This window comes from Scyliorhinus torazame, chromosome 12, assembly GCF_047496885.1.
Source record: "Scyliorhinus torazame isolate Kashiwa2021f chromosome 12, sScyTor2.1, whole genome shotgun sequence".
Taxonomy (NCBI): domain Eukaryota; kingdom Metazoa; phylum Chordata; class Chondrichthyes; order Carcharhiniformes; family Scyliorhinidae; genus Scyliorhinus; species Scyliorhinus torazame.
In genome coordinates, this window is record NC_092718.1 from 160,214,318 (window position 1) to 160,227,335 (window position 13,018).

The 13,018-nt window shown below is 48.8% G+C and overlaps 1 protein-coding gene across 1 annotated transcript in view; it reads left to right on the forward strand.

The window, feature by feature from the left end:
- Positions 1-13,018, forward strand: part of rasa4 (RAS p21 protein activator 4) — a 397,794-nt gene that overhangs the window by 328,656 nt on the left and 56,120 nt on the right. Inside the window, exons 10-11 of the mRNA XM_072469264.1 lie at positions 7,581-7,734; positions 8,716-8,780. Of these exons, the coding sequence (XP_072325365.1) occupies positions 7,581-7,734; positions 8,716-8,780 (219 nt within the window). The remainder of the gene's footprint in view (positions 1-7,580; positions 7,735-8,715; positions 8,781-13,018) is intronic.

Sequence of the window (13,018 nt, forward strand, 5' to 3'; positions counted from 1 at the left end):
TACCCAGGAACTCTGTGTCTTGTCCATTATGCCAGCAGGAGTCATAAACTTTTCAATTAAAGAGGCTGGAATTTCTGCTGAAGGCAGAGAATCCGGGGGGACGATTCTCTAAAATGGAGACTAAGTGTTTGCGCCGTCGTGAACGGTATCGCGTTTCACGACGGCCCGAAACGGGCACGGGGACGACCGATTCTGTCCCCCACAGGGGGCCAGCACGGCACTGGAGTGGTTCACGCCGCTCCAGCCTCCCTTCCCAGCGCCAAATGGGCGCCGCGCCAACCCGCGCATGCGCAGGTGACGTCTTCAGCGCCCCGGCCCCTACGCAACATGGCCTGGGGGTTCAGGGTCCGGCCGCGCAACAAAGTAGGCCCGGGGGGTGGAGACGCAGGCCAGACCCCATCGGAGGTCCCCCGGTGAAGGAGCGCTCCCCCCCCCCCCCCACAGGCCGCCCCCCGATCCTTCGTGCAGAGTTCCCGCCGGCAGCGACCGGGGTGAACGGCGCCGGCAGGACTCTGCTTTTTCCGCGTGGCTGCTCGGCCCATCCGGGCCGGAGAATCAGCGGCCCAGCGCGGGGCTCGGAGAATTGCCCCCCCGGCCTCCCAATTGTGCTGTAGCTTCTGCGTTTCCACCATTTCTCCAAGATTTTTGCAGATCTTCCAGTGGAGTCTTGGCAGGCAATTAAAGGAGTCCTGCAGAAGTTCATTGCCTCCTACCCCATATTGTCTCTCCTTACATTTCCAGATGGAGTTTCTGATTTTGATACCAATCGCGCACCAACTCTAAGAAGCTGATGAGCACAGAATGAATGGAGGCTTTTGGCCCATCATACTGTCTCCTTTCTCCAACCTTAAATGATTTGCCCCACTTCTGTGGGAAACCTCTGCAAAAATCTCGCTCTGCTCTTACAGCACCAGCCCATGCTGTTAATTTGGCAGACTTTGAATTTTATCTGAATCCCATCTGAATTGAACAAAGCTCAGTCTAAAATTAGGATCATTTTGGGGTGTGCTTATTGAAGACTTTAATTTTCAGATTGGTCTTAAGCAGTTTGTTGAATCGAGTGATCCCGAGTAAGAAAGTAGCCAGCGATTTGTTACACAAACTTCTTCCATCGGGCAGGAGATACAAAAGTCTGAGAACACGCATGAACAGATTCAAAAACAGCTTCTTCCCCGCTGTTATCAGACTTCAAAATGACCCTCTTATGGACTGACCCACTCCGGCCCTATCCCCACCTAACCCGCACATTTTTGGACTCGAAGGGGCAATTTAGCATGGCCAATTCACTAACCTGCACATCTTTGGACTGTGGGTGGAAACTGGAGGAAACCAACAGCGACACAGAGAAAACGTGCAAACTCCACACAGACAGTCACCCAAGGTGGGTATCGAACCTGGGTCCCTGGCGTCTTGAGGCAGCAATGCTAACCACTGTGCCGCCGAGACTCCCCAGGCAGTTCACAAAAAAGTCAATAATGTTGCTGGACATATTTCGCAACAGCGACAGAGGGACATCTGACATTTACAATAACATGCCGCATCACAATTATTTTCAGATAGGATTAATTGTATAACGATTTATAATGTTCAGTGCAGAAGCCTCTGTTGCTTTTTGCATCTTAAGAATTGCACAGTTTGCAATTATTTCTGGTGGGGGGTGTTGCTAGCCACTGTGCCACCGTGCCACTCTTGTTGTGAGGCTGAAAGAACTTTTATTGCATCCTCCAGAAAGGTTCTCTCATTTGATGATTGAGGAATGGTCTTTCCCAAAGACTGGCGAGGATATTAAGACTGTTACAGAACCGCGAAATTATATTTTAATATGGGTCACACTATTCTATTACGGCTTAACATTCAGTAAAGGCATTTTTAATTTGACGCACAAGGAGCAGCAATAGTCACCCAAAATATGCACCATATTTTGAGACTTCGTGACAGGCTGTAACTGAGTGCCATCATTGAGAAAGCTGTTCAGCCTGATTGAGGTCTGCCTGTTAGAGCCCATCAATGATCTTATTGCCTGATGGAATATTCTCCAGTCAACTATTGTTGGAATAAGTGAGCTGCTGTCTCCTTTCCCATTAGACTTTTGAAGGAAGCTGCCTCCCTGCTAAATGGTAATATATTCTCTGTAAAAGGGAAACTTGTCTAAAGCATGCCAGCTCCTGGCACCTCGCTCACTGATGAGCAGAATTTGTGTCTCCATGGGGTGCTTCAGTGATAAGTTGATGCCTGGGTCCAAAGCCTTTCCGCAGGATTCAGGATGCAGTAAGAGTGAGTAATGAGGTTGTAATTTATTCCAGGGATACAGATGACACCATAAACTGTGAGAACAAAGCCCAGACGCTTTATGGATTTCGTTCACATGTGGAGACTGAATTACGTCCTTTTGCTCACTCGAGCTGACATAAATTGTCTCATTTGTAAAACTAAAATGAAAACCTTTGTCGGGTTAAGTTCAAAATGCTGCTGAAAGGGCCTTGATGAAAAGCTGAGGCAATAATGCTGTGATTCTGCAGAATGACACTGTCACATGATTAACAATGGGCACAAAGAGCAAATTGGAAGGGAATAAGGATAGGGACTGCGGTGTATCCGAGTGAGCAGAAAGGGAAAAGATCGGGGGAGCATTGGCCACCATTCTGGGATGTTATACCTCCTGCTCTTGGCTGCAAATGTATTAGACTAGGTGGACAAGGAACAGGAGGAAATAAAAACGTGCAGGGAGAATTGAACACAAAAATGAAGAGAATATACCATAAACATAATGGATGCTTTGTGTATGCGTTGTTGTAATTTGCATTGTGCCTTAGACGAGGGGAATGACATTTGAATAGTTTACACAGTCATCTGAACTTCAATGGTTTAAAGACGGAGAGAGGTTTTGAGGGGATCGTGGCACAATGATAATGTTGCTGGATCAGTGATATAGAGATCCACAGGCTGATGTTCTAATCCCACCATGACAGCTGGTGGCTTTGAAATTCAATTGATAAACCTGGAGTTAAAAGCTAATCTCAGTAATGGTGACCATGAAACAATTGTCATAGGAACCCATCTGGTCAATAATGTCCTTTAAGGGGGGGGAATCTGCGGTCCTAACCCAGGCTGGCGTACATGCAGCCCCATTCCCACAGCAATGGCCTCTTAACTGACCTCTGAAATGGCCAAGTGAGACATTCAAGTTGTATAAAACCGTGACAAAGTCTAAAAGGAATGAAACTGGACAGACCTACCAGCATTGACCCAGGCATCGGGACCATAAATGGTACGCCCAGCCCTGTAAACCCTGCAAAGCCCTCCTCACTAACATCTGGGGGCTGGTGCCAAAATTTGGAGAGCCGTCTCACGGCTGATTCAAACAACAGCGTGACATAGTCATACTGACGGAACCACACCTTACAATGTCCCCGACACCACCATCTCTGGATATGTCCTGTCCCACTGGCAGGACAGCTCCAGTAGAGGAGGCCGCGGTGGCATACAGCTGGGAGGGAGTTGCCCTGGGAGTGCTCATCATTGACTCTGGACCCTAAGATGTTTCATGGCATCGGGTCAAATATGGACAAGGAAACCTCTCTTGATTACCGCATACCCGCACCCTCTCCCCCCATCAGGTGATAAACTGAGGGTGGCTAGGATGAAGAATGTAATCTGGGTGGGGGACTTCATTGTAGTCATAGAATTTACAGTGCAGAAGGAGGCCATTTGGCCTATCGAGTCTGCACCGACTCTAGGAAAGAGCACCCCGTTTAAGCCCACACCTCCACCCTATCCCCGTAAATTAGTAACCCCATCTAACCTAAGGGCAATTTACCATGGCCAATCCACCTAACCTGCACATCTTTGGACTGTGGGAGGAAACCGGAGCACCCAGAGGAAACCCACGCAGACACGGGGAGAATGTGCAGACTCCGCACAGAGAGAGACCCAAGCCAGGAATCGAACCTGGGACCCTGGAGCTGCGAAGCAACTGTGCTAACCACTGTGCTACCGTGCTGCCCCCACGGGTAGTGTTGAAGAAGCGGGGAGGTTGCAGAAGGACAAGCTAGGAGAGTGGGCAAAGAAGTGGAAAATGGAATACAATGTAGAAAAGTGTGAGGTTGTGCAATTTGGTAGGAAGAATAGAGGCATAGACTATTTTCTAAATGGGGAAAGGCTTTAGGAATCTAAAGCACAAAGGGACTTAGGAGTCCTAGATCAGGATTCTCTTAAGGTTAACATGCAGGTTCAGTTGGTAGTTAGGAAGGCATATGCAATGTTAGCATTAATTTCAAGAGGGCTAAAATACAAGAGCAGGGATGTACTTCTGAGGCTGTATAAGGCTCTGGTCAGACCTCATTTGGAATATTATGAGCAGTTTTGGGCCCTGTACCTAAGGAAGGATGTGCCAGAGGAGGTTCACAAGAATGATCCCGGAAATGAAGGACTTGTCACATGAGGAGTGATGAGGACTCTGGGTCTGTACTCAATGGAGTTTAGAAGGATGAGTGGGGATCTCATTGAAACTTACAAAATACTGAGAGACCTAGATAGAGTGGATGTGGAGAAGATGTTTCAACTAGTAGGAGAGACTAGAACCCGAGGGCACAGCCTCAGATTGAAGGGATGAATCTTTGAAACTGAAATGAGGAGGAATTTCTTCAGCCAGAGGGTGGTGAATCTGTGGAACTCATTGCCGCAGAAGGCTGTGGGGGTTGTCACTGAGTATATTCAAGACAGAGATAGATAGCTTCTTGATTAATAAGGGGATCAGGGGTCAAGGGGAGATGGCAGGAGAATGGGGATGAAAACATATCAGCCAAAATCGAATGGTGGAGCAGACTTGGTGGGCTGCATGGTCTAATTCTGCTCCTATATCTTATGGTCTTATGGTCTAAAAGAGGCTCAGTAGCATCAATACAAACCGAGCTGGACATAGCTGCAAGACTGGGTCTGCAGCAAGTGATGACAGAACCAACAAGAGGGAAAAACATACTTGACTTCGTCCTCACCAATCTATCTGTCGCAGATGCATCTGTCCCTGATAGTATTAAAAAAAAAAATTTAGAGGACCCAATTGATTTTTTCCAATTAAGGGGCAATTTAGTGTGGCCAATCCACCTACCCTGCACATCTTTGGGTTGTGGGAGCAAATCCCACGTAAACATGGGGAGAATGTGCAAACTCCACATGGACAGTGACCCAGAGTCGGAATCGAAACTGGGGCCTTGGCACGTGAGGCAGCAATGCTAACCGCTGCACCACCGTGCTGCCGTGTCCCTGATAGTATTGATAGAAATGATCACCACACAGTCCTTGCGAAGAGAAAGTACCACCTTCACATTGAGGATACCCTCCATCACCGTGCTAAATGGAATAGTTTTCAACAGATCGAGCAAGTCATGTCTGGCATCCATAGGGCATTTTGAGCCATCAGCAGCAGCAGAATTGTACTCGGCCTCAATTGTACCCCCATGGCCTGGCATATCCTCCACTCTACCATTACCATCAAGTCAGCGGAATAACCCTAGTTCAATGAAGAATGCAGGAGAGCATATCAGGAGCAACACCAGGCAGACCTGAAAATGTAGTGTCAACCTGGTGAAGCTACAACATAGGACCACTTGCGTGTCAAACAATATCAGCAACAAGTCATAGACAGAGCTAACTGATCCCAAAATCAAAGGATCAGGTCTATGCTCTGCAGTCCTGCCACATCCAGTCGTAAATGGTGTTTGACAATTAAACAACAAACTGGAAGAAGAGGCTTCACAAATATTCCCATTCTCAATGATGGGGAAGTCCAACATATCAGTTCAAAAGACAAGGCTGAAGCACTTGTAAAAGTCTTCAGCCAGAAGTGCCGAGTGATTGATCCACGTGTTATATTTTAAATAATGACTTATCTAAAATATATATATATTACTCTTGAATCCACCAAGATGATAAAATGATCAATAGTCTTCTTGTTGAAAGATGAACTGTTTAATGAGTAATAAAATAATAAACTGTGAGTCCTTTTACCCAATACTAAACTAACAATAAAGAATTACAGTACAATACAGGGGCGAAATTCTCCCGAAAGGCGCGATGTCCGCCGACTGGCACCCAAAACGGCGCCAATCAGACGGGCATCGCGCCGCCCCAAAGGTGCGGAATGCTCCGCATCTTTGGGGGCCGAGCCCCAACATTGAGGGGCTAGGCCGACGCCGGAGGAATTTCCGCCCCACCAGCTGGCGGAAACGGCCTTTGTTGCCCCGCCAGCTGGCGCGGAAATGACATGTCGGGGCGGCGCATGCACGGGAGCGTCAGCGGCCGCTGAAAGTTTGCCGCGCATGCGCAGTGGAGGGAGTCTCTTCCGCCTCCGCCATGGTGGAGACCGTGGCGGAGGCGGAAGGGAAAGAGTGCCCCCACGGCACAGGCCCGCTCGCGGGCCAGGCCACCGTGGGGGCACCCCCAGGGGTCAGATCGCCCCGCGCCCCCCCCCAGGACCCCGGAGCCCGCCCACGCCGCCTTGTCCCGCCGCCTTGTCCCGCCGGTAAATAGGTGCTTTAATTTACGCCGGCGGGACAGGCAATTTATCGGTCGGACATCGGCCCATCCGGGCCGGAGAATCGAGCGGGGGGGCCCGCCAACCGGCGCGGCGTGATTCCCGCCCCCGCCGAATCTCTGGTGCCGGAGACTTTGGCAACCGGCGGGGGCGGGATTCACGGCAGCCCCTGGCGATTCTCCGACCCGGCGGGGGGGTCGGAGAATGACGCCCCTGATAACTATATAATTATACACTATTATAACAAATTAGTTCTAACTTCTCTCACTCTAGCTATTCTATGTCTTGCTTGTTCACTGGTCTGAATCACATCATCACGTGACTTAGAAAAGGTGGGAAACCAGTTCTTATAGTATCTGACTGTGAGCCATCTAGTGTTGAAATGACTGTACTACATTTACATACATTGATCATGTATATTGATATTTGAATATCACTACACCATCTAGGCCTCCTCCTGAGGTCCCAGTATCACAATGGTGGAAAGCGCCAGAACTAGCCAAACTATCCCACTTGGTGCTACCAAGTGGCACTTACTTAGCTATAAGCTGCTCACTGATACTCAGTTGGGTTACGCTAGAATTACTCAGCTCCTGACCTCATTACAGGCTTGCTTCAAACATGGACAAAAGAGCTGAACCGAAGAGGTGAGGTGAGCGAGACTGCCCTCGACATCAAGGCAACATTTGACTGAGTGTGGCATCGAAGAGCCTTCGCAAAATTGGTGAATGGAAATTGGGGGTGGGGAGGGAAACTCTTCACCGCTTGGAGCCATTCTTCACACATAGGAAAGAATAAAAGAATCCCTACCTCCAAGAAGCAAATTGAGCACCTCTGGCTCATCAGTCCAATCCCTTAACCTCTGACTAGTCACCCATTCCCCATCATATCAAGACATTTTGGCCTCTGCCACTCCACCCAGCCCTTAATTTGAACGGAGAGCAAGTATTTAAAAATGTTTGGTTGTGGTCATTTACCAAGCTGTCGGAACTCTGCACTCACTCTACAAGGTGTGTTTTGGCATTGATGATATTCTGTTCCCCTTTAGGATGGAAAGTGGAACTTGCTGGCACTGATTGACGAGGTCAGCACCGCTGAAAACAGGCAAGAGGTCGCAACCAATCTGGTCAAGCTGTTCCTGGGGCAAGGGCTGGCAAAAGAGTTCTTAGATTTTGTCATCAGATTGGAACTGGACAGAACAAGTAAGATATGTAGTCAATCGGTGTATACACAGCTCTCTGCCCAGAGGGTGGAGTGAAATGGATTCAGGTCCTGCAATAAAACGTGTTCACAATGCATGGCAGCTTTCATATACAAGTTTTGTCAGACCTGTTAAAATGGCTGCAAGAAGCCATTGTCCCTTCCAACATCCTAATATTTTGGATACGCCTTATATTAACGTCCACTGAAGTTCCTTGATGCGAAGTCGCACCAAAACGAGGGGTGGCACGGTGACACAGTGGTGAGCACTGCTACATCACAGCGCCAGAGACCCGGGTTCAATTTCGGCCTCGGGTCACTGTCTGTGTGGAGTTTGCACTTTCTCCCCGTGTCTGTGTGGGTTTCCTCCGGATGCTCCGGTTTTCTCCCACAGTCCAAAGATGTGCAGGCTAGGTGGATTGGCCATGATAAAATTGACCCGTGGGTTAGGTGGGATTACGGGGATAGGGTGGGGGAGTGGGCCTAGGTAGCGTGCACTTTCAGAGGGTCGGTGTACACCCGATAGGCCGAATGGCCTCCTTCTGCACGGTTCTATGAGAGGACAGAAGTAACAGCGCTCATTACACAATCCTTGCTTTGACGGTTTCAGTATTAGTACAATACATCAACCTGCTTCCAGTCCTCACTAAAAGCCAGCGTTAGCAATTGCCAGTCAGTGGAGCGACTGTTGGTAGCTATGTTCCAGAGAGCGTGCGCTGGGTTTACACAGCTCCTCATCGCATCCTCAAAACATCCCTACACAGTTAACATTAAAAGTGCAGTCGTTGTTGTGCAGGCGAATGCAGCAACAGCTTTCTCGGTCTAACCATAGGGAATACGCTGTACCCAAAAAGCAGCTGAGATTGATGAAGTTAGGAAGGGTGTCAACACTCAGATATGGATTTTTTTGCAGGTCGAGAAGGGATAGAGTTTGCCATTCATTTTGAAAATAAGCTTTTCTGTTTTTTTTGTGTGTTTTTCAGGTGAACCAAATACTTTGTTCCGCAATAATTCTTTAGCTTCCAAATCCATGGAATGTTTTTTAAAGGTAAGATCAGTCTTGGATGAAATCTCTTTGATGGCAGGGCAGTGGCCTCATTGTTAATGTTTATAGGGGATTCCAGATTTAGATTAGACAGTTCACAACATAGGTTTCAACCTGAATAGTTAACTATATACGTCAGGACACAGGGACAAGTGGGAACAGGTGCAACTGGTGTAGAGTAAAGGGTTAATGGTTACGATAATGAGGCAACGATGTTAATGATAATATAAACATGACACCAAGAGTCAGACAATCAAGAGGCTTCAAGGGAGCAAGACACAGAATAGTCTGCATCCACAGAAAAACATGCCATGAAGTCTTTTTAAGCAGTTCTTACAAAAAAAAAAAAATTTAGAATCTTCAATTCTCTTTTTCCAATTAAGGGGCAATTCAGCATGGCCCAGGACCCCGGGAGGAGCCTGAGGAGATCCCGCCTGTCGGTGATCCTGGTGGCGGGATCAAGGCGGCCCCCTGGGTTGGTTGGTGTGCCCGTGTTGCCCACCGCACTCAGTGTGGTGGAGGATTCGGGCCCGGAGGGCGACTGTCCGGAGCGCGATCAGCCGCCCAGGGTGCACGAGACCCTCTGCAGTGGGGTGCGGGGCTCGCTCGTGCCTAACACTATGTCGCCCCTCACCCCCTCTGGGGGACTCCCGGAACCCGGCACATCATAGTTGAATATTCTTTGTTTTTCTGCCTCCGTAAATAGTTCAGGCAGTGCCCTATTTGCCCCCCCCCCTCACCAACACCCCAACTCCCTCCCTCTCCACCACCCTCCTTTCACCTCTCTCCCCACCACCCCCTTCCTTTTCCTTTTGTTGGTACAGATATTGGTATATGGATTTCAGCAAAGCGTTTGATAAGGTTCCCCACGGTAGGCTATTGCAGAAAATACGGAGGCTGGGGATTGAGGGTGATTTAGAGATGTGGATCAGAAATTGGCTAGCTGAAAGAAGACAGAGGGTGGTGGTTGATGGGAAATGTTCAGAATGGAGTTCTGTCACAAGTGGAGTACCACAAGGATCTGTTCTGGGGCCGTTGCTGTTTGTCATTTTTATCAATGACCTAGAGGAAGGCGCAGAAGGGTGGGTGAGTAAATTTGCAGACGATACTAAAGTCGGTGGTGTTGTCGATAGTGTGGAAGGAAGTAGCAGGTTACAGAGGGATATAGATAAGCTGCAGTGCTGGGCTGAGAGGTGGCAAATGGAGTTTAATGTAGAGAAGTGTGAGGTGATTCACTTTGGAAGGAAAACCAGGAATGTGGAATATTTGGCTAATGGAAAAGTTCTTGAAAGTGTGGATGAGCAGAGGGATCTAGGTGTCCATGTACATAGATCCCTGAAAGCTGCCACCCAGGTTGATAGGGTGGTGAAGAAGGCCTATGGAGTGTTGGCCTTTATTGGTAGAGGGATTGAGTTCCGGAGTCAGGAGGTCATGTTGCAGCTGTACAGAACTCTGGTACGGCCGCATTTGGAGTATTGCGTACAGTTCTGGTCACCGCATTATAGGAAGGACGTGGAGGCTTTGGAACGGGTGCAGAGGAGATTTACCAGGATGTTGCCTGGTATGGAGGGAAAATCTTATGAGGAAAGGCTGATGGACTTGAGGTTGTTTTCGTTAGAGAGAAGAAGGTTAAGAGGAAACTTAATAGAGGCATACAAAATGATCAGAGGGTTAGATAGGGTGGACAGTGAGAGCCTTCTCCCGCAGATGGAAATGGCTAGCACGAGGGGACATAGCCTTAAACTGAGGGGTAATAGATATAGGACAGAGGTCAGGGGTAGGTTCTTTCCGCAAAGAGTAGTGAGGCCGTGGAATGCCCTACCTGCTACAGTAGTGAACTCGCCAACATTGAGGGCATTTAAAAGTTTATTGGATAAACATATGGATGATAATGGTATAGTGTAGGTTAGATGGCTTTTGTTTCGGTGCAACATCGTGGGCCGAAGGGCCTGTACTGCGCTGTATTGTTCTATGTTCTATGTTCTAGAGGCGAGGGTATCTGGTCTCTCCAGCGCAAAGTTTAGTGCTTGTACCATTTGTTTTTGTAAAAATGTGTTGTGAACTGCTTTAATAATCAGAGTATCCACCCACCCCTCCACATACGTTGGTACTGAGGGGAGGGTACCCTGTCTCTCCAACACAAAATTAGTGTTTGTACCGTTTGGCCTTGTATATATTTTTTACTGTTTTAATAAAATGATATGGCCAATCTACCTATTGTGCTCATCTTTGCGTTTGTGGGGGTGAGACCCACGCAGACACAGGGAGAATGCGCAAACTCCACACGGACAGTGACTCGGGGCCGGGATCGAACCCGAGTCCTTGGCACCGTGAGGCAGCAGAGCTAACCACTGTGCGCCCTTTTTGTAAGTAGTTCTTAATATGTAGTTTCAATAAAAGCTATATGCTGACTGTCCACACGACACTCATAGAGCAAGTAAGAGCACATCAAAATGTTTTGGTTTTTCATGGGATGTGTGTGCGTCCGACATTTGGTGCCCACACCTAATTCCCCCTGAACGAGGCCAGTTTAGAACCAACCGCGTTACCGTGGGTCTGGAGTCGCATGTAGAGCAGACAAGGTAAGGACGGCAGATATCCTTCCCTAATTGATATCAGTAAACCAGCTTTAATCTTAATTCCACTTTTTATCAAGTGAATTCAAAGTCTACCAATTGCATGGTGGGATGTGAACCATTTCCCCCAGAGAATTAGCCTGGACCTCTGGATGACTGGTCCAGTGACATTACCTACACCACTGTCTCCCTCTGGTTGCAGTGCAAATCAACTGGGATCAATTATGGCCGGGTGAAGGTACAGCTAGGAACAGGTGCAATCGGGAGCAGGTACTGCCGGAAAATGGTATTGCTGAGTAGAGGTTTACCTGAGCACATGTGTAGCTGGGTACAGATTTAGCTGGGTACTGTTTACCTGGGTGAAGGTGTAGCTGTGTGCAGGTGTAGCTGTATATAGGTGTAGCACTACACAGGTGTAGCTGGGTACAGGTTTACCTGGGTACAGGTGTAGCTGGGTGCAGGTGTAGCTATGTGCATGTGCAGGTTTACCTGGGTGCAGGTGTAGCTGTGTGAAGGTATAGCTGTGTGCAACTGTAGCTGTGTGCAGGTGTAGCTGTGTGCAGGTGAAGCTGTGTGAAGGTGTAGCTGGGTACAGGTTTACCTGGGTGCAGGTGTAGCTGGGTACAGGTTTACCTGGGCACAGGTGCAGCTGAGTGCAGTTGTAGCTGGGTGCAGGTGCAGCTGTGTATAGGTGCAGCACTACACAGGTGTAGCTGGGTACAGGTGTAGCTGGGTACAGGTGTAGCTGGGTGCAGGTGTAGCTATGCATGTGCAGGTTTACCTGGGTGCAGGTGTAGCTGTGTGAAGGTATAGCTGTGTGCAACTGTAGCTGAGTGCAACTGTAGCTGTGTGCAGGTGTAGCTGTGTACAGGTGTAGCTGTGTGCAGATGTAGCCGTGTACAGGTGAAGCTGTGTGCAGGTGTAGCTGGGTATAGGTTTACCTGGTGCAGGGTAGCTGGGTACAGGTTTACCTGAGTACAGGTGTAGCTGAGTGCAGGCTTACCTGGGTGCAGGTGTAGCTGTATGCAGGTGTAGCTGAGTACTGGATTACCTGTGTGCAGGTGTAGCTGTGTGCAGGTGTAGCTGGGTACAGGCTTGCCTGTGTGCAGGTGTAGATGTGTGCCAGTGTAGCTCTGTATACCTACCTTAGTGTAGGTGTAGCCGTGTGCAGGTGGAGCTGTGTATGGGTTTATCTGGGTGCAGGTGTAGCTGGGTACTGGCTTACCTGGGTGCAGGTGTAGCTGGGTACTGGCTTACCTGGGTGCAGGTGTAGCAGTGTGCTCTGTAGTTGTGTGCATGTGAGGCTGGGTACAGGCTAACCTGGGTGTAGGTTACCTGTGTGCAGGTGTATCTGTGTGCAGGTGTAGCTGGGTGCAGGTTTTCGAAGGGGCTAGTTTAGCACAGGGCTAAATAGCTGGCTTTTAAAGCAGACCAAGGCAGGCCAGCAGCACGGTTCAATTCCCGTATCAGTCTCCCTGAACAGGCGCCGGGATGTGGAGACTAGGGGCTTTTCACAGTAACTTCATTTGAAGCCTACTTGTGACAATAAGCGATTTTCATTTCATTTCATTTCATTTCCTGGGTGCATGTGTAGCTAGGTGCAGGTGTAGCTGTGTGCAGGGGTAGGTGGGTAAAGGATTACCTGGGTGCAGGTGCAGCTGGATG